At 39.3% G+C, this 21,173-nt stretch overlaps 1 protein-coding gene across 3 annotated transcripts in view; it reads left to right on the top strand.

The window, feature by feature from the left end:
- The window catches only part of Acsl4 (acyl-CoA synthetase long chain family member 4), a 71,772-nt gene that overhangs the window by 47,664 nt on the left and 2,935 nt on the right, over positions 1 to 21,173 (top strand). For all 3 annotated transcript variants that reach the window (XM_021187745.2, XM_021187746.2, XM_021187747.2), the window contains exons 9-15: positions 69 to 140; positions 1,379 to 1,518; positions 2,654 to 2,826; positions 8,226 to 8,300; positions 9,579 to 9,770; positions 12,887 to 13,001; positions 13,678 to 13,835. In XM_021187745.2, the coding sequence (XP_021043404.1) occupies positions 69 to 140; positions 1,379 to 1,518; positions 2,654 to 2,826; positions 8,226 to 8,300; positions 9,579 to 9,770; positions 12,887 to 13,001; positions 13,678 to 13,835 (925 nt within the window). The remainder of the gene's footprint in view (positions 1 to 68; positions 141 to 1,378; positions 1,519 to 2,653; positions 2,827 to 8,225; positions 8,301 to 9,578; positions 9,771 to 12,886; positions 13,002 to 13,677; positions 13,836 to 21,173) is intronic.

Below are 21,173 nucleotides of genomic sequence, written 5' to 3'. Positions count from 1 at the left end.
TTCAATTAGACCTGCCCCATTTTTGGCTAACATCTTCCCTGATGATTTTTGTCTTTTCATTAATGCAGTCCAGCAAAATCAAGAAGGGAAGCAAGGGTGATTGTACTGTACTGAAACCCACACTTATGGCAGCTGTTCCGGTGAGTACAGAATAGTCATACAGATAGCAAAGGGACACTTGTACAAGCTCTTGCCTACACTTCTAATTTTGAAAATGTAATACTTTTAAGTATATGTGTCCACTTAAGAATAATTTTACTTTGAAATCTTGGCATAGATGATCCTTAAAAAAAAAATCATAGAAATACTAAAGTTGAAATGTGTACCTGTATATGCTGGTACTTGAAAATTCAAGATGAAAATGACCTTCACAGTACCTAGAGTGAGGCATAGTCCCAATATCTTAAGGTAGAAATTGTAGATTGTTTTGTTAAATCTTATTCAAAACAGTTAAGGAAGTCCTACAGCATCCTACAGAACCGAGGCAGCATCTCCACTGTTACAGGACAGGTTGGTGACAGATCTGAGTCTAAAGGGCAACACTTCTCACTCACCACACCACACAAAGGTAGCGTCTGGCAAATCATCGCCCTGAAGTTCTTCCTAAAGAAATGTATTCATTAGTGGTTGAACCGTCGATTAGATCAGTCCTCCTTGACCATGTGACCTCTGGAAATAAACTCATAGAAACATCTTGACTGTTCAGGTGTCCCTCCATTCCTGTGATTGCCGTTTGGATTTGAACAATGGAAGACTCTTTTCAAAGACTGATTTTTCCTGTTCATGTCCTGCTGGCCTATGAGTTCAGCAGCTGGCCAGGACTTGCTGGCCAGTCTTTCCCATTAGTTGAATCAGGTCTTTTCCATGGCTGCTCTCCTTGTATACTTGTGCTGAATCTTTTTAAAATTAAATTTTATTTTATTTTAGTTTGGGTATGTTTATTGGACATGTTATGCTAATGAATATGTATTATCTTTAGTTTCCCAGAAGTAGTGAACAAGTCAGTAAAAGTAGTTGTGTAATAAATGAAATTAATGTATCCATTATCCCGGAGATTTCTATGTAAGGCGGTGGTTCTCAACCTGTGTGGGTCGTGACATCCACAGGTGCCACATATCAGATATCCTGCATTATCAGGTATTTACAGTATGCTTCATAACAGTAGCAAAATTATAGTTTTGAGGTAGGAGCTGAATAATTTTATAGTTGGGGGAGTCACCACACCGTGAGGGAACTATACTAAATAAAGGGTCACAGCATTAGGAAGGTTGAGAACCACTGCCTTAAGAGGTTGTATCAAGGTATTGTTGATTCGAGAATGTCTTTGGTATTGTTTTTAATTCTTTTCAGATTATTTAGTATTTTGTTTCTCTTGCAGGAAATCATGGATAGAATTTACAAGAATGTTATGAGCAAGGTTCAAGAGATGAATTATGTTCAGAAAACTCTATTTAAAATCGGGTATGATTACAAATTAGAGCAAATCAAGAAAGGCTATGATGCCCCTCTTTGTAATCTGTAAGTATATTCAGGGACCCTGTAATTTTGAACCTGTATTGTGTTCTGTTTGGTATAGTGTGGTGTGGCCTCCAAATTTTGATGTTTTCCAGTTTAACCCAAGTGACCCTCTTGCCTCAGCTTTTCAAAGTCTGGCCCATGAACATGTGTCAATGTGCCTATGAGTTCTTTGTGTTTTTAAACCTGAAAGAAGACCAAACAAATGGCAAATTCATCTAGTTTGAATATTATCACCATGATCAAAACCTCAACTTATTCTTTATTCTCTATCCTATTATTTATACAGGAATGAAAAGACAGTGGACTCTGACTTTGATAATTAAACTAATTTTAATGATGAAGTAAATAAGTATTAATTGGGTCTCTTGAAGAAAACTCAGAATACAGTTTTGAATATAAACATTTAAGCTTAATTTTTGAATATAAACATTAAAGCTTAAAAGTAACATAGTGGGGCTGGCGAGATGGCTCAGCAGGTAAGAGTACTGACTGCTCTTCCAAAGGTCCTGAGTTCAAATCCCAGCAACCACATGGTGGCTCACAACTACCTGTAATGAGATCTGATGCCCTCTTCTGGTGCTTCTGAAGACAGCTACAGTGTACTCATATATAATAATAAAGAAATCTTTTTTTTAAAAAAAAGTAACATAGTAAGCAACTGTATATACAGAGAGAGAGAGAGAGAGAGAGAGAGAGAGAGAGAGAGAGAGAGAGAGAGAGAGATTTTTAAGGTGTATTCTACATGTGTTTCTCTGTTTTATTGTGTTCATAAAGTTAGGGTAAGCCAATGAATATAGCAGTTACAGTGTAGCAGTGGGAGTTGACATTAGAAGCTTAATAAGTAGACCTAATGCTCCATAGAAAACATATTTTTCCTTTGGCGCCATTTTCTTTTGTTTAGCATGTGTCAGAGCACGATCCCAATATTATACATTTGGGTTTGGGGGGAGGCTTGAATGCTTTTCTGGCATAGTATGAAGGTATTATTTGCTGTGTTTCTCACCTTCCCATTACCATCATGATTTGGGAATGTCTGTTCAGCCAGTTTGGAGAATTTTATCACCGTTTATAAGTTGGTCAAGTATCAAGAATAGTGTGTGACTGTATGACCATTATTTTTCCCCTTCTCTTCAAGGATACTGTTTAAAAAGGTGAAAGCTCTGCTGGGAGGGAATGTCCGCATGATGCTGTCTGGCGGCGCGCCACTGTCCCCTCAGACACACCGATTCATGAATGTCTGCTTCTGCTGCCCCATTGGTCAGGGCTATGGGCTGACAGAATCATGCGGTGCTGGAACAGTTACTGAAGGTAAGCATTGGTCATGTGTTAGCATCATGGGGAAGATCAGGGTTACCTTTTAACTTTCTTAAAATTTTTAAAGATTATAATAGTTACATCATTTCCCCTATCTCTGTTTCCTTCAAACCCTGCCATATACCTCTCCTTGCTCTCTTTCAAATTCTTGCTTTTTTAAAAAATTGTTGTAGCATGAATATAGTTGTATACATAAAGATTCCCAATTAGAACCTGCTCATTCTGTATAGTGTTACTCCTATATATGTTTTCAGGGCTGACCATTTTGTTTTTTTGTTTTGTTTTTTTTTGTTTTGTTTTGTTTTGTTTTTTTGAGACAGGGTTTTTTTCTCTGTGTAACTCTGGCTGTCCTGGAACTCACTTTATAGACCAGGCTGGCCTCGAACTCAGAGATCTGCCTCCCTTTCCTTCCTAGGTGCTGGGATTAAAGGTGTATACACTGCCTCCTTGTAGAAGAAGACCTCTCCCTGTCCCAGCATTGTCTTGGTCCTCTGTTGTAGGGTTGAGGCCTCCTTGTCTTTTCCCTATCCAATTTGGTGTGCCTGTTATTGTCACTGTTCAGTCATATTGGTGAGATCTTTATGGATATAGCTTCTGACATTACCAGGAGATATGATCACACAGCAAATTCCCTCCTTAATTCTCTGGCTCCCCTCCCAGCCGCTCCCTGTTCCCTGAACATTTGGTGCAGAAATAGGTTTGGAAATGTATCCATTTGGACTGGGTTCCACAGTTTTGATGGGTTGTAGTTTTCTGTAATGGTTCCCAGACGTTGCGAAGAGAAGTTTCTTTGATGAAGGGTGAGAACTACACTTACCTGTGAGTGGTTAGAGTGTGGTTAGGGATTATGCTGGCTTAGTACATTAATGGTTGTAAATTGTCCTTCAATATCCATGACTTCTAGCCCTGGGTAGTTGGCTAGGCTTCCAGAACTAGGCATGGGTTCTCTCTTGTTGAGCAGGCCTTATATCCAGTTAGAGAGCTGTTGATTACCACCATGCATGCCACTGCTGCACCTGTAGAGTTATCTTGTCATGTTGGTCATTCTTGTGGTTCATAGTCGTCATAGCTGACTAGGACTAGTAGTCTCTTCATTCCTTTGAAAGCATGGCAGCTTCTGGTACTAGGACAGCTAATCCTCAGGGAGAGAGGCATGCAGGTTACTTCAGCTCAGTGGCCTCTGGGCCCTGTACCTAAAATAGTGTCTTCAGCAATAGCTACATGTCTTGTAATTTTATAAGCAAAAAAGAGTTTTATAGGCCTACCTTGTATTAGTTTTATAAACACTTAGTTGAAAGTATCATATGTACCCTTTAGCTTTAAGCCTCAGAATTCTGTCATGATAGTTTAATTTTCTTTCTTTGGTCAATTTTTAAAATTCTATTTTTATTCTTTCAGACTGTCATAATGAATGCAGCAGACTTTGGTCATATCCATATAGCATTACATCTCTCCAGCTACCCCTAGGGCCCTTAGTTTTCTCTCCTTCCATCTTTTAGTATTCAGTTACTGCTGCCCATATGCACATAGTATGGAATTGTCTTCTGTGATGTAGGCAACCTATTGCTGGCCACATTCCCAAGGGTGATTTCCCATCTCAGCAGCTATCAGTTACCAATAACTCCTTTGCCAAGGCGAGGTCTTAGGAACCCTGTGGGATTTTCACTGGCATAGTCTTGTACAGGTCTTGTATAGGAAGCATAGCTGCTATGAGTTGATATGTACAACAACCATGTTGTCTTCAGAAGTTAGCATTTGACACATATTCCCATCCTCTGGCTCTTGTATTCTCACAAGTCCTTCTAATGAGATGTTCCTCATTAGATGGAAGAAAGTTCTAGATCACTGGTTTTCCACCTTCCTGGTGCTGTGACCCTCATGGTGTGCTGATCCTCAAAATCATAAAGATTATTTTTTTTTTGCTACTTCCTAACTATACATTTTGCCACAGTTGTTAATTGTAATGTAAATCATTTTGGAGATAGAGGGTCACCAAAGGGCTTGTGACTCACAGCCTGAAAATCGGTGTTGTAGTAGCTGATTCATCCATCCGTAGCTGAGCACTACCCACACCTACTTACACTAGGCACTCTATAAACAGTTACGGTTCTCTGCATTAACCATTAATGTTTCTAGCCAAAGTTGAGAGCAATGTAAATCTGTGGGTGTGCATGCAGATAGATAGTTTGGTGACAGCATGACCTCAATACTCACTTTGGGCAATTTCACTCTTGGAGCAAGTATCCCTCTTATATCCCTCTTTTTTTTTTTTTATTTTGGCTTCTGTTACCCTCAGCTCCTAAAGGTGGAGTGTCTCAGCCTTGGCCCTCTTCACATTCTGAACCACATAATTCTTTGGTTTTACACGCCTTTCATGTACTGAGAGGTATTAACAATCACATTACTAGTAGTAACTTGCTCATCCACGCTGTACAAATGGAACATAGCTCCAAATATTGCCACATATCTCCTGAGCACACGAAAACCCTGCCAGGTTGAGAAACACTAGGGTTATATAGGAATCATTTTTTTAAAGGTTGTTTTTCTGGTTTGAACTTGAGTAGGTCTTGTGTGTGCTTAGGTCTTGGGGCTTAACCTCACTATAATTTCTCTCTTCTCTGAATTCATATGCGTATCAGCTCATTTGATACTGACTGGTAAAGGGAAAATATCCTTTCTTCAATGGAGTGTTATACTCAAGGACAGGACCCATCCCAGGTCAACACAAAATACACATTGTGTGGGTGTGTATGTGTGGGTGTGTTTGCGGGGGTTTGTCTTACTGTTTTTGTTTGTTTGTTCATTTGTTTGATTTTCTTTTTGGAGTTGGATGGATAGGGAGGTGGAGAGGAGTTGGGAGGGGAAAGAGTTTTATCAAAATATTACATGAAAAATTTTTAAATAAAAAAATGGCATTTTAATCACATGTGCACCCATACACACACACACACACACACACACATACACACACACACACACACACACACACACACACACACACACACACTAGTGCAGGCATCCACAGAGCCCAGAAGAGTGTGTTGGATCTCTTATGGCAAGGCTTACAGGTGATTGGATGTAAGCCACCCAAAATCAGTGCTGGGAACTAAAATCCTGTCCTCCGCAAGAACAGCAAGGGCTCTTAACCTCTGCGCTACCTCTGCAACCTAGGAACTTTGGTGAATCAGATGACTATCACTTCAGGCTAACTGTGTCCAAAAATAATACCCTGATTCCAAACTGTCCACCTATTGCTAAATTATTTGTTTTGTCAGCATTATCACATCTTTGAAACCATTCCAGGAGTTAATCAACTTGGAAGTCATCAGACTGTTTCCTATCTTTAATTTTAATTGGTTCTCCCCATTCTCTCACTAGGCTGCCCTTCCCTCTGGGCCAAAGTTGTCATCCCACTTTATATTACTTTAGCTGTTCTGAAATGACAACCCATTAGTCCCACCTAGCCCACCTACTGTTTGATGGATGTGTAAAATCTAAACACGCCTTTACCTAGGGTTTTTTTTTTTTTTTGAAGATATTGTTGATCCAGTGTGATTGTCCCTGTCTGTCATCTTAGATACCTGTCTTTCCCTCCCTAGGCAGGCCAACTCTCTGACAGAGCTTTTGGGGCTTAACCTCACTATGATTTCTCTCTTCTTCTTGTGGAATACCCTTTCTGTTGACTGGTTATAGCCAGTCCTCATTGCCCAACTTTTAGAAGGATAGTTAGTTTTACACGGGTCCTTCTAGTGTCCAGAATACTGTGGTACTTGGAGAAGTCTCCAGGTGAAAGGCACAGGGGGTAGGAAAGCAACGCAAGTATTCCACACCCAGATTGGAGTATGCGGTCCCAAAGGGGGAGGAGTAGCCCAAGTCCTTGTGACTGTTAACTGAGGTCAGTAGCGGACCCATGGGGGTAAGATGAACATCCCCCTGTATGTCATTGTAGAGAGGATTTCTTTCTCTTTTGAGATTATAATTTAATTAAAATCATATATTTAATTAATCACATCTTCATAGATGGCTTTTTAAAGTAGATATTTTCTTTATTTACATTTCAAATGTTATCCCCTTTCCTGGGTTCCCCTCCAAAAATCCCCTATCCTTCCCCCTCCCCCTGCTCCCCAACCCACCCACTCCCGCTTCCTGGCTCTGGCATTCCCCTATACTGGGGCATAGAACCTTCACAGGACCAAGGGCCTCTCCTCCCATTGATGACCAACTAAGCCATCCTCTGCTACATATGTTGCTAGAGATACAAGTCCCACCATGTGTTTTCTTTGGTTAGATGGCTTATTATGAACCCCACACTATAGAAAACATGTGCGATAACTTACAAAGGATGATGTGAGCGTGGGAAGATGCCCTGGTACCTTAGTTTTTTAATGTAGTGGGTACCACCTATCTACATACCGGGAAAGGACATTCTCACTATCATGTGTATAAGTGTATTAGACAGAGCTGCAGTTTTCTTATCTTGCGTTTCTTGGTTATCTCATATCTCACTCCTTTTTGAGAGTACTCAAGGTTCAATTATTGATTTCATAACTCTCTGGGATAAGACAACTAGTAGTCTTTCCAATTGAGGCTGTTTTGTAAAGGCTGTTGCCAGGTTTTTGTAATATGCTTTCTGTAGGACTGACACCCTTGTCCTAGCTTCTCAGCTCATTTCTGTCATTGCTTGTCCATGCAGATTAGGATTTAAATGTTCTCTGTACTGTTTCACAAACATTTTTCACTGGGTTGTCTGTTGGTAAGGCCTTTGAGGGCTGGGTCAGATCATTCTTCATATGTTAGCTAGCAATATTTAATATAGTGCTGCGTTCATAATAAGCCATCTATGAAGATGTGATTATTGCTAAGAGTAGCCACAGATTGCTAAGGAAAGGCTAATAACGTGATGATGATGATGATGATGATGCCACTGCCACTGTCTGAGAACAGTGGTTATAGTTCTTGGACATTTTATTTGTGACAAGTAGCAGCAAGTGCTGCTTTCATCATCACATTTGGTCTTCACTGCATGTACTTAAATATGAAGTTGGGGTGTTTTTTATAGGTGAAGAAATGGAGCCAAAGACAAGTAATTTGATACATGCAGTGAGTGATAGAACAGGAATTCATGTGTTATTCTGTCTTAGCAGAATCCTAGGTTAGATAATGGTACACCTTGTCCTTTCCTTTAGCAGATTTTTAAAAATGTAAATATCTAAAATATAGCCCTGAGAAGAAAAATACACTGTGGAAACGGGAGTCGAAATGCTGAAAAATGTAGAGTTGGCACTCCCCGTGAGGCCTCTTCTGTCACCTTTTGGACTCGGTATTTCTAGTGGCCTGCTGTGCACATCTGGAACTACTGTACACTGATGGTTATGTTGCCTTTTCTCTTCTAGTTAGTGACTACACTACTGGAAGAGTTGGAGCTCCTCTTATTTGCTGTGAAATTAAACTGAAAGACTGGCAGGAAGGTAAGGGACTTCTAGACACACTGAAAACCCCCAGGATCTTGTGTTGCATTGATGTGAGAAGCTGCCTGAGCAGGTGGTTCTTTGGTTTTGCCCATTCCTATGATTTCCTTATGCTCAGCGGGGAAAAAGTGGCTACATTTTAGCCACCGTCCTTTTTAATTTAGGAAATATTCAATGGCAAGGTGGGATGAAGTTTCTAATTGGAACTTCCCCTGGATGAGGGACCTTTTGAAGCTCACCTCTGCTAGTGATGACATTGGGGCTGTGAAGGAGAAAGCCTGCCCACATTTATACAACAAGGTCTTGACGCTAGCAAATTTCCAGTCAGTCTTCATCTGTGTAGTTATTTTGTACAGTAAATATTTACACATACAGAGGCAAGACATTTGGAAGAAACCAGAACCGTAAACACAACTGTTGATACTTCTTTTTACAAAGATCTGAAGCCAGATGTAAACCGATTTTCCTACGATGGACATGACAAAGGATGATAAATATACATTAATTACCTGCAGTATGGTGGATTATTAAATAAACAAATAATTAAACATCCTTGCCATGCCAGAAAGAATTGATGCTAACTACCAGACAGTAATTGTCTGGCCACTGTTTAAATCTGTAAAGTTTTCCCCATTTGCCATGGCCTCCCCTTCTCCCTTGCTTAATGCTTTCTTAGTACTTCCTGTCTAGTGTCTCTGCCTGAAACTTTCCTGAGCATTAAATCTGAAAAGTGTTGATAGCAACACATTGAAGACTTACTTAAAGCCCCTTTAAGTTTTGCTCATGTTGGGGATGGTTTTATTGAACACTTAGCTTTAATTATGTCTGCTGTGTGAAGGTTTGTGTCATGGGAAGGTTTGGGTAGGAGGTTTGCAATGGTGCCTGTCGTAGTTTCCCTTGCTGTCCCTCCCATTATTCCCTTATTATACTCTCATAACTGAGGAAATGTAAACTAAGCTCCTCCCATAAACACAATATAAAATTTAGAATAACAAACATTAAGAATTAATGAAGGGTCATTGAGATGACTCAGTAGCTAAATGAACTTGCTGCCAAGGTCGATGGCCTGATTTTGTTTCTTGGGACCCACATAATGGAAGAAAAGATCCAGTTGTTGCAATGTTTTCTCTGACTTACGTGCACTGTGGCATGCGGGTGTGTACACGTGTGTACACATGCACATGTGCACCTGTGCACACACAAATAATTGTAATAAAGAATTTATAGAAGATGATAATTTTTGTTTGAGGATAAGTGATTTTTAAAAAATATTTATAGGTGGTTATACAGTTCATGATAAGCCGAACCCTAGAGGTGAGATCGTGATTGGTGGCCAGAATATCTCCATGGGATATTTTAAAAATGAAGAGAAAACAGCAGAAGATTATTCTGTGGATGAAAATGGACAAAGGTGGTTTTGCACTGGCGATATTGGAGAATTCCATCCTGATGGATGCTTACAGATTATAGGTCAGTGTCTTCTCTCTTCTATAGTTTCTTTCATTTTGTAGCTTCAGTGAGGCTGAATAAGAACATAGGTCAGACCATCAGTGGGGTTGATAGACTGATTAGTTCCAACTCTCTGCAAGCTCCTTTACTTATGCCCTCGAGCCCGAGCTCTGTCTGTGAAATCGAGATACACCCACCTCACAGAGCAGCTGCTAGCGTTAGATGAGTTAAGAAAGATGAGTTAAGAAATGAGAGATGCTCGGAGAAGTGCTTGAATCGTTTGAAGTGGTAGCAATAGTTGTAGCAATGTGTGAGGAGGGGAAAGGGAAAGTGGACAGAAAAATGGATAACAGATTCAGCAATGAATAAACAAAAAATAATCCAGGAAAGACCTCTTTTGCTTAAATCCACAGAACTCTGTATAACTATTTACGGTGACATGCATACATGATTTTAGGCCTTCCTTCCCCCTAATTTCTCAGTGATCATCATGCACCCCTGTTTTTCCTGGTACCCCTTTCTATGGCTCTGTCTGTAAGAGCTAGATCATTTCAGTCTTCCGTACCAGTCTATTCTTTTGAAAGTGAGTGTTGTTTTGGCTTTTTTTAAAAACTGGACTTAACAAAAGTAGATGTTTACATTCAAAACACAACTCCAAAAGTGACTTCAAAAGAAATCCTGTGTTCACTTTAAATAGGCAAAGGTTTAAACATTAACTAGCTGTAAGGGCTACTCTTCCGGATCTAGTCTGTCTTCTAGTGGTACAGTCACTTGGTCGTAGTTCTAGTGACACATTTAATCTGTGGCTCTACGTCACAGTATCTGAGCAGAATATAATCAGTGATTTCCTGGGAAGTTTTGTCTTCATCTTTAACATTGATCTGCTGATTCATTAAAAAACTGATGAACTTTTTTCCTAGACAATCATATTCATAATTTTTCCTATTCCTGTCTATTGGGGAGCAAACCTAGGGTTTTGTATATGCTAGAGGAGTACTATGCATGTACATCCTAAGCCCCCTTTTATCCTTTACAGGTGCAACTTGTTTTTGAGACGTGTTTTGTATTAGATAACAAAACCAAGTTATAAGCTTATGAAGCACAGCCTGGCCTTGAATTTATAAGCGTTCCACCTTAGACTCCTACGAATAGGAATTTATCCATGTGCCACCACATGTGGCTTCTCTTCATTTTATGCATGTGTGTATGGTGTTTGTACTTGGTATGTGTCTGTGCACATAGGTGTGGGGGTAAACCTGGAGGACAGCGGTTGAAGGGCTGGGTTTTTTTTTTGTTTTGTTTTTTGTTTTTTTTTCATCAGTTTCTGGCGTCTTTTGAGATAGTATTTCACTGAAACTGGAGCTCATCCATTTGTCTGGGCTTCCTGGCCAATGAGCTTCAGGAATCGACCTGGTTCTGCCCTTCTCCCAACACTGAGCTTAAACACACATGCCAGTGCCCGGCTTTTATGTGGGTGCTGGAGATCTGAACTCAGGTCATAGTGCTTTCTTAGACGCCCCACCCCCCACCCCCGGCCAGTGTGTATTAGAGGATTATTTTTATTATCCCATTGCCTTGTATGTAATCTTACATTTGTGCATTCTGGAAGAAACTAGACAATTGTAATCCAAATGTATGAATATTATCAACACATGTACAATGCACGTGCACACTGTTGCTGCAGGTTTAAAATGGAAAAGGAAGCCATTAGGGTTAGCAGAATGCCAGAGAGGGTCTTTTGTCGAAAAGCATCTAGCATAGTCTTTTTTAGAAAACCTATTTTTTCATCCATGAGTACAATGAGTTTTGATCACAACCCTCCTCCCCCATCCTCCTACTCCTCTGTCTTCCTACTATTGCTGTTGGTAGGCAACACATCATTCATCCAAAAGATTTTAAGCAGCCTAATAATTACTCAAGATGAGCCGTCCTATGACAGTACTTTCTTACAGCACTGTCACTTTACAAAGAAAATGTCAAATAGGGAATGTGGGAATTGGCATTTGTTGAGTGTGCTTTATACGGAATAGACTATGACATGCTTCTGTGGAGAAGGTACCATTATCACTGATATGAATGAGGTGGAGAGAGATGAGCTGAAGTACCAAGCATCACAGATGATGCTCCCATTCCTAATCTAATGCTCCAAAGTTCTGTTCCTTCCCTTAACATCATTGGAATTCTGAGTATGAGAAGATCGTAATATTCAGGAGTATGACACGATGTTACAGCTGTGTATAACCTTTAGCTAATATTTATTTAAGTATGTTTTTATTAAACTTTTTTCAAATAGTATATTTTGATTGTGTTTTCACCTCCCCAAGTCCTCCCACATCTTCCTCACCTTCCTACCTAATTTTGTGCCCTCTCAAACTATTATACACAATCTCTCTTAAAAGAAAAAGACAAAATGAAAGTCAAAACAACCAATAAACCAATAAGCAAAAGAGAAGAAGCAAGCAAATACCATGGAATCTTGTGTATGTGCGTGTGTGTGTGTGTGTGTGTGTGTGTGTGTGTGTGTGTGTGGCTAACTACTACTAGAAATGTGTCCTGCTCTGGTATGTGGTTGATATATCTGGTGACACTGCATTGGAGAAAACTAATTTGAGACATACTCTTGCAGTCATAACTCAGACTGAACTTGAACCACTAAAAGACTACACTGGCCTAGAATTTACCTTATACACCTGAGTGCTGAATCTTTAATATTTGATGCATTTGGAAAATTATATATGTATACACACATAATTTTATATATTAAATTTTATGTATTTATTAAACTTATATATTAAAAGTTATACTAAATTTTATATATACATATATACATATATGTGATGATTTTAGAAGAAATATATTTATAAATAAAAATAAGGCAATAAATTGAAATGAAACCAGAATTATGTATGCCACAATGCAACAAACTGTGGATTTGTACTTTTTTTAATAGAAAATAAGATTCTTCTCTCATACAATATATCCCAACCATAGTTCTCCCCTACTCCCCGTAGCTGCTTCCCATCTTTCTTCACCAGATCCACTCCCCCCTCCATCTCCATTCAGAGGAGAGCAGGCCTCCCAAGAGACAACCGCCAATGTCTGATTTAACTTGACGATCCATATTTTTATGATTCTAGATCGTAAGAAAGATCTGGTGAAGTTACAAGCAGGAGAATATGTATCTCTTGGGAAAGTAGAAGCTGCACTGAAGAATTGTCCACTGATCGACAACATCTGTGCTTTTGCCAAAAGGTAACTCCTTGATCTGTCTGTCTGTCTGTCTGTCTGTCTATGTATCTATCTATGATTCGTCTCTTTTGTGTTTGTTGGGGGAAGCTCATGTGGAACACCTTGTGCGGGCTCTCTCCTATCACCTTTTGGGTCCTGGAAATCAAGTTCAGGTCATCAGACTTGATTGCTATCGTGCCAGACAAAGAGTAGTTCTGTTTTGTGTTTCATATACTTACAGTAAAAGGAACATTATAAAAGAAATTTGATTGTGTGTAAACATTCAGATATCATCAAAAGTCTCTTAGAACTTTGTGGTTAGGAAAATAACATCAAAGTTCTTGAATTTATTTAACAGCACGAAGGTCTTTTCCTGAAACTCATTTATTATAGTTTTTATTAAACATCTACCATGTCTTGCTAAGTATTTATTATCTGATTTAACCTATGCTACAAGTTCTTTCATATAGGATCCATAGCAATTGAGACTTAGCATGAATAATTTCTCCAAAAGTTCACATATGTAGCACATGGTGAATTTTCAGTCTAAGTGTTTCTAAGTTAAAAGCCTGTGAGATTGAGCCACTTTCTTTTTTTTATTAATATCATATAATATGTATATTTAGAATTACTAATACTGTACTGTTACATTGAATAGCGTGAATAATTTTGCTTATTCCTTAATATGTATATTTTTCAGTGACCAGTCCTATGTGATCAGTTTTGTGGTTCCTAACCAGAAAAAGTTGACTCTTTTGGCACAACAGAAGGGGGTAGAAGGATCTTGGGTTGATATTTGCAATAATCCCGCCATGGAAGCTGAAATACTGAAAGAAATTCGAGAAGCTGCAAATGCCAGTAAGTAAGAACTTGCTAAGCTTTTGAAGTCCATAAAAGTCACCTAATAAATATTTTGCGCGTTACACTAAAAAGTTCAAACACACTTACAATGTATCTTGATTGTATCCACTCCTTGCTACTTCCATCTAAGTCATTTTAAAACATCTTCATATCCTTTCTTTTTCTAAAAATCTCAGTGTTATGTATGTATGTGTGTGGATATAAAATCAACTTACCAATTAAATACATACTCTTTTGTTTTGAGAAATATATACATATATATGTATGTATATATATATATATATGTGTGTGTGTGTGTGTGTGTGTGTGTGTGTGTGTGTAAAATCATAATCTGTTTTAATCATAATCTGTTTCCCTCCAACTTCCTTCAGACCTTACCCAATAGTGGGTCTACCTCCCAATTTCATGTCCTCTTTTCTCTTTTAATAACCCATTAGTCCCCTTAGTGTTGCCTATATGGGCATGGGTGTAGAAGCATGGGCAGTCTACCAGTGGCCACACCCCCAAGGAAGAGATATCAGCTGCAGCCAGTAACTCTTAGTCTAAGGGTGGGGTCTCAGGAGATGCTCTGCCATCCATGTTGACTGGCTTGATTTAGTATAGGTCTTTGCAGGCATGACCATAGCTGCTGTGAATTCATTTGCCCAGTGGCTATTCCTTATACAAAAGACAGCATTTCACAGTACCCTTCACTACAGCCCCTACATTTCATCTTTTACATTCTTCCTAGTTTCTCTTCCTCAGTGCTCCTTGAGTCTTGGGCAGGGAGGATGGGTTTTTTGAGAGTCATGCTATTTAGGGCTGAATACTCACACTCACTTATTCTCAATTCTTTGAAAATTCTGAGTCTGTGCATTTATTTCTGCCTACTACCAAAAAGAAACTTCTGTGCAAGGTTGAGAGCAGTATAGGTCTATGGATATATAAACATAAATATTTAGAAGGCAGTTAGTTTGCATGCCTGTTTTACCAAAACAAAAATAGCATACTCCTAGGGCTATGACATGCCTAGGCATAGGATTTTGAGCAGATTTACAATGCTGGGAAGGAATTCTTCCTAATGAGCAGCCCTGAAATCCAATCAGAAGTCAGTTAGAGTTACCCTTATTGTTGCTGCTGCTCTGGTGCATTCTTTATAGTGTTCAGATGTTATTTCCATTCTGAGTTTCTTCAGGGCCTTTTAATATTAAGGAATGTTGGATTTTGTGTGTTTGTGGGTTTTTTTGTTTGTTTTTTGAGACAGGGTTTCTCTGTGTAGCCCTGGCTGTCCTGGAACTCACTTAGGGATTGCCAAACTCTTCCTCCCCATCTCTGAGATGCTCAGCTTTTCATGTAGATGTTAGGGATCAGGCCCAGTCCTTCATGCTTACGAGGCAAACAGGTTTGCAACTGAGTTATCTCGTCAGCCTGTGTGTAACTTTCTTCTTGGTGTGAATTCTTAGACGTGGAATTTGGGGGTCAAAAGGAAAGTGTATTACAGAAGTTTTTTTCCTCTCTTTATCAAAATGGTTCTAATTTCATCAGGAAAGCTACAGTGGCTTTTATTTCTGTCACACACATTTCCTCAGTAGTGATGCCAAATTCCTCTTTTACTTCAAAAGACAACTTAGATTTCACTTAGGTTTTAAAATATAGTTTATAATAATTTTTTCCAACCTCAATATCTTATTTTCCCAAGAACTTTCTGAACCCCGAGCACTCTAAATATTTTAAATTTCAAAGTTCATTTTCTGATTTAATCACATTGTAAAGGTGCTTAGGTATGTAATGCTTTCTTCAAGGTAATTTTATTATTTATAAATAAGTCTTATGTTACTGTCCCCAGGCTCCTAGGACCTTGTTTGATACATATTCTGATTTTTCTTTTAATATGGTATCATAAACTGTTGCAACCAGTAACCTGCCCACAGGAGGCATCCCTCCAGTTATCCTTAGTTATTGAGATGCTAATAAAGTAGAAGGTACTTGAATACTTATCACTGTGTATTTAGCTGTATGAAGATAATTAGGGAATGTCAAGCTGCATTGTAATTGCATATAGAAAGCAGAAGAAAAATCCCAGGACTGACTAGGCTCCCACAACTTTCCTGTTCTTGGAGTGAGATATGTAATTAAAAATATATTATTTGGATACTGAATGATAATCATGATCCTGGAGCTCCGGGAAATCTAGCTCCGTCCTTCTGCCGTGGGAACACACACACACACACACACACACACACACACACACACACACACACACACACTTACTTTAAAAAACAGCAACAGCAAAAACATAGATATGCTGCCACCTGCAGGATTGCCTTTATAACGTTCCGGAAGATGCACATGGGAAATTATTGGCTCTTCAGTCCTCTTCTTTCTCATTTGCTGGAGGTTACTTTTCTTGTTTGAAAGTGTGATCGTCCGTTTCTCTCTTGAATATGCACTAATGATGGGAATTCTCAGAATGACACCCCCAAGCATCCCTTTTTGCTATACCTTAAATGGCAATGTAGCTAATAATGATAGGACAGTTAAAAACATGCTATCATTAACTTGTGTACAACTAAAATGGTATACAAATTTTGTAGTGTTTCTGGAATTAGACCTTTTTGAGTAAAAGGAAATGAAAGTTTTTGGACCTGGATCTGTAGTTGAGATTTCCCTTGATCCAGATGTGTGTGCACCAGAGGAGGGGGAGGGGGAGGGAGGGGGAGGGGGAGGGAGAGGGAGAGGGAGAGGGAGAGGGAGAGGGAGAGGGCAGTTATCTCAGGTTCCTTTCTATAACTGAGCCATAATGTGAGAAAAGAGTAGATATTGTTAATTCAGGCAAGCTTTATGTTTTCTCTAACTGTTTAGTCATTATTTGAGGTTGTATGATACTATACTACATAATATGTGAGAGATTATTTTTTTTCATATTCAGCATCGTATTCTCTCAAAACATTTTCTAATGTCACCAAGACTGGTGGGTAGTAGCTTTGGAAGAATGCACAAGTTTTGTTTTAAGTTATTTTATAAAAATAAATCAGATACCCAAATGGCGCCGGGAGGGAGTGAGCCTCCCAGGAGCGTGGACAGGCCTGTGAGTGCAGGTAGGATCATCACTGCAACCTGCCAGGAACCCTTGGGACATAGGAACCAAGGGGTGGCCTGGAATGGGAGCTGATCCTGTGCCACAGAGCTACATACAGAAATACCGCCAGGAGAAAGTTGGTCTCCCAGGAGAGCCTACACACCTGTGAGCACAGGTAAGACCACCCCTTCTCTTCAAATTTCTGGCCCAAGAGGGACACTCACAGAGCCATCAGGACACAGGAACCAAGGATCAGCTGGGGACAGGATCCTTCTGGTCTCTGTCTGCACCCCAGAGCTGACTCTATACCACAGCTCTCCATACCCAAGTTCCTGACAGAGAGAACTGGTCTCCCAGGAGTATTGACACATAGGATTATAGGAATTACAAGCCAAAGTGAGAGACAGCAAGACCAGGTAACACCAGAGGTAAACAGTTGGTGAAAGGCAAGCACAAGAGCATAAGCAACAGAAACCAAGACTACTTGGCATCATCAGAACCCACTTTTCCCACCACAGTGAACCCTGGTTACCCCAACACACCAGAAAAGCAAGACTGATTTAAAATCACATCTCATGATGATTATAGAGGAATTGAAGAATGACATAAATAACTCCCTTAAAGAAATACAAGAGAACACAGGGAAACAGGTAGAAGACCTTAAAGAGAAAACACAAAAATCCCTTAAAGAATTATAGGAAAATACAAACAAACAGGTGAAAGAACTGAACAAAACCATCCAAGATCTAAAAATTGAAATAGAAACAATAAAGAAATCACAAAGGGAGACAACACTGGAGAGAGAAAACCTAGGAAAGAGACCAGGAGTCATAAATGCAAGTATCAACAACAGAATACAAGAGATAGAAGAGAGAATCTCAGGTGCAGATGATACCATAGAAAACATTGATAAAACAGTAAAAATGCAAAATGCAAAAAGATCCTAACCTCAAATATCCAGGACACAATGAGAAGATGCAACCTAAGTATAATAGGCATAGAAGAGAGTTAAGATCCTCAACTTAAAGGGTCAATAAATATCTTCAACAAATTATAGAAGAAAACTTCCCTAACCTAAAGAAAGAGATGCCCATGAACATAAAAGAAGCCTACAGAACTCCAAATAGACTCGACCTGAAAAGAAATTCCTCTTGACACATAATAATCAGAACAACAAATGCACTAAACAAAGAAATAATATTAAAAGCAGTAAGGGAAAAAGGTAAAGTAACATATAAAAGCAGACCTATCAGAATTATATCAGACTTCTCACCAGAGACAATGAAAGCTAGAAGATCCTGGGCAGATCTCATACAGACCACAAGAGAACACAAATGCCAACCCAGATTACTATACCCAATAAAATTCTCAATTACCATAGATGGAGAAACCAAGATATTACAAATCAAATCTACACAGTATCTTTCCACACTCCAGTCCTTCAAAGGATAATAGATGGAAAACTTCAACACAAGGAGGGAAACTACACCCTAGAAAAAGCAAGAAAGTAATCTTTCAACAAACCCAATAGAAGATAAACACACAAACATAAAAATGACATCAAAAGAGAAAGCAACAATCACTATTCCTTAATATCTCTTAATTTCAATGGACTCAATTCCCCAATAAAAAGACAGAATAATAGACTGGATATGTAAACAGACCCAGCATTTTGTTGCATACAGGAAACACCACTCAGTGTCAAAGACAAACACTACTTCAAAGTAAAAGGCTGGAAAACAATTTTCTAAGCAAATGATTCCAAGAAACAAGCTGGAGTAGCCATTCTAATATTGGGTAAAATCAACTTTCAACCAAAAACTCATTAAAAACGATAAGGAAGGACACTTCATACTCATCAAAGGAAAACTCTACCAAGAAGAACTCTCAGTTCTGAACATCTGTGCTCCAAATGCAAGGGCACCCAGAATCCTCAACCTAGGAGTACTGAAGGGCTGAGAAGCACCTGAAAAAATGTTCAACATCCTTAATCACCAGGGAAACACAAATCAAAACAACCCCGAGATTCCACCTCACACCAGTCAGAATGGGTAAGATCAAAAACTCAGGTGACAGCAGATGCTGGTGAGGATGTGGAGAAAGAGGAACACTCNTCCATTGCTGGTGGGATTGCAAGCTTGTAGATCCACTTTGGAAATCAGTCTGGCAGTATCTCAGAAAATTGGACATAGTACAGGAAGATCCAGCAATACCTCTCCTGGGCATATACCCAGAAGATGTTCCAACTGGTAATAAGGACACATGCTCCACTATGTTCACAGCAGCCTTTATAATAGTCAGAAGCTGGAAAGAACCCAGATGTCCCTCAACAGAGGAATGGATACAGAAAATGTGGTACATTTATACAATGGAGTACTACTCAGCTATTAAAAACAATAGGATGTTTCTGGCAAATGGATGTATCTGGAGGATATCATCCTGAGTGAGGTAACCCAGTCACAAAAGAACACACATGGTATGTACTTACTGATAAGTGGATATTAGCCCTGAAGCTAGGAATACCCAAGATACAATTCACAGATCATATGAAGCTCAAGAAGGAATACCAAAGTGTGGATATGTTGGTCCTTCTTAGAAGGAGGAACAAAATATCCACAGGAGGAGTTACAGAGAAGCGTGAAGCAGAGAATGAAGGAAAGGCCATCCAGAGACTGCCTCACCTGGGGATCCATCCCGTATACAGTTATCAAACAGACACTATTGTGGATGCCAACAAGTGCTTGATGACAGGAACCTGATATAGCTGTCTCCTGAGGTGCTTGCTCTACCAGTGCCTGACAAATACAAAGGGGGATGCTTTCAGCCAACCATTGGACTGAGCACAGGGTCCCCAATGGAGGAGTTAGAGAAAGGACCCAAGGAGCTGAAGGGGTTTGCAGACACATAGGAGGAACAACAATATGAACTAACTAGTAACCCCAGAGCTCCTAGGGACTAAACCAAATGGAGTGACCAGCCCCATATATATAGCAGAGGATGGCCTTCTCAGTCATCAGTGGGAGGAGAGGCCCTTGATTTTGTGAAGGCTCAATGCCCCAGTGTAGGGGAATGCCAGGACAGGGAAGCAGGGAGTGGATTGGTTGAGCAGGGGGAAAAGGGAAGGCATAGGAGGTTTTCAGAGGGGAAACCAGGAAAGAGGATAACATTTGAAATGTAAATAAAGAAAATATCTAAAAAAAAAATCAAGCTCACATGCAGAGTAATATATCTGGCTTTTAGAATTTGTATAATGAGATTATGTTAATATATAGCTTGGGGCATTGTAAGAAATAGGCTAATATGATTGAATACCCTATTCTCTTCTTATTATTGATACTTTTATTTTATAACAGAGTCTCACTGTGTAGACTTGGTTAGCCTGGAACTCATAGAAATCCACCTGCTTCTGTCTCCTAAGTGCTGGGATTAGAGGTATATGCCATCCCCAGCTACTTCTATTTTTCTCAATTTCTTATATTTCTCCCAACATATACTGAGTTATGTAACTCCACACAGTATGTACTGTGTCTGCTCTTACACTATTTAAACACTATTATTATAATACCAAATAAATACCATGTTGGTTCATATATGATCATATAATATAGCTTTTAAGGAATATTTTTTGGGAGGCTTAATTTTTTTTAAAAAAAGATTTATTTATTATATGAAGTACACTGTAGCTGTCTTCAGAAACTTCAGAATAGGGCGCCAGATCTTGTTATGGATGGTTGTGAGCCACTATGTGATTGCTGGGATTTGAACTCAGGACCTTCAGAAGAGCAGTCAGTCCTCTTAACCGCTGAGCCATCTCTCCAGCCCCTGGGAGGCTTAATTTTGTATGGAATGACTTAATAGATTTGTATGAATTTATTGAGGACTGTTGGTCTAGTTTATATAGGTGACAGCCAGGATAACAAAGACCTTTCATGGAGCTTGCATTGTAGTGGTTGAGATAAACCAATAATATGTGTGGAGGGAAATACAGGCATCGAATGAAGTGTGCTCATAAAATATGAGAGAGTGTGTGTGTGTGTGTGTGTGTGTGTGACAAAAAGAATCTAGTCTTTCTTGTTACAAATGGAGGAGTTCTGGATTTTAGTAGACACCTCTGGATGGAAAACCACTCCAGGAACAGTAATAAAAAGGTTCTAAGAGGAAGATGGGGTGTGTATGTGTGTGAGCAAAGCTGCCTATGAGTGTGTATATTGTTAATTGACACACCAATAAATAAATCAATTTTCTTTTATTGTATCACCTAGGCCATCAATTCTGAA

The sequence above is a fragment of the Mus pahari genome, chromosome X, assembly GCF_900095145.1.
Source record: "Mus pahari chromosome X, PAHARI_EIJ_v1.1, whole genome shotgun sequence".
Taxonomy (NCBI): Eukaryota; Metazoa; Chordata; class Mammalia; order Rodentia; family Muridae; genus Mus; species Mus pahari.
The sequence above is the reverse complement of the archived record's forward strand: the minus strand, read 5'-3'. Positions and strand labels throughout refer to the sequence as shown.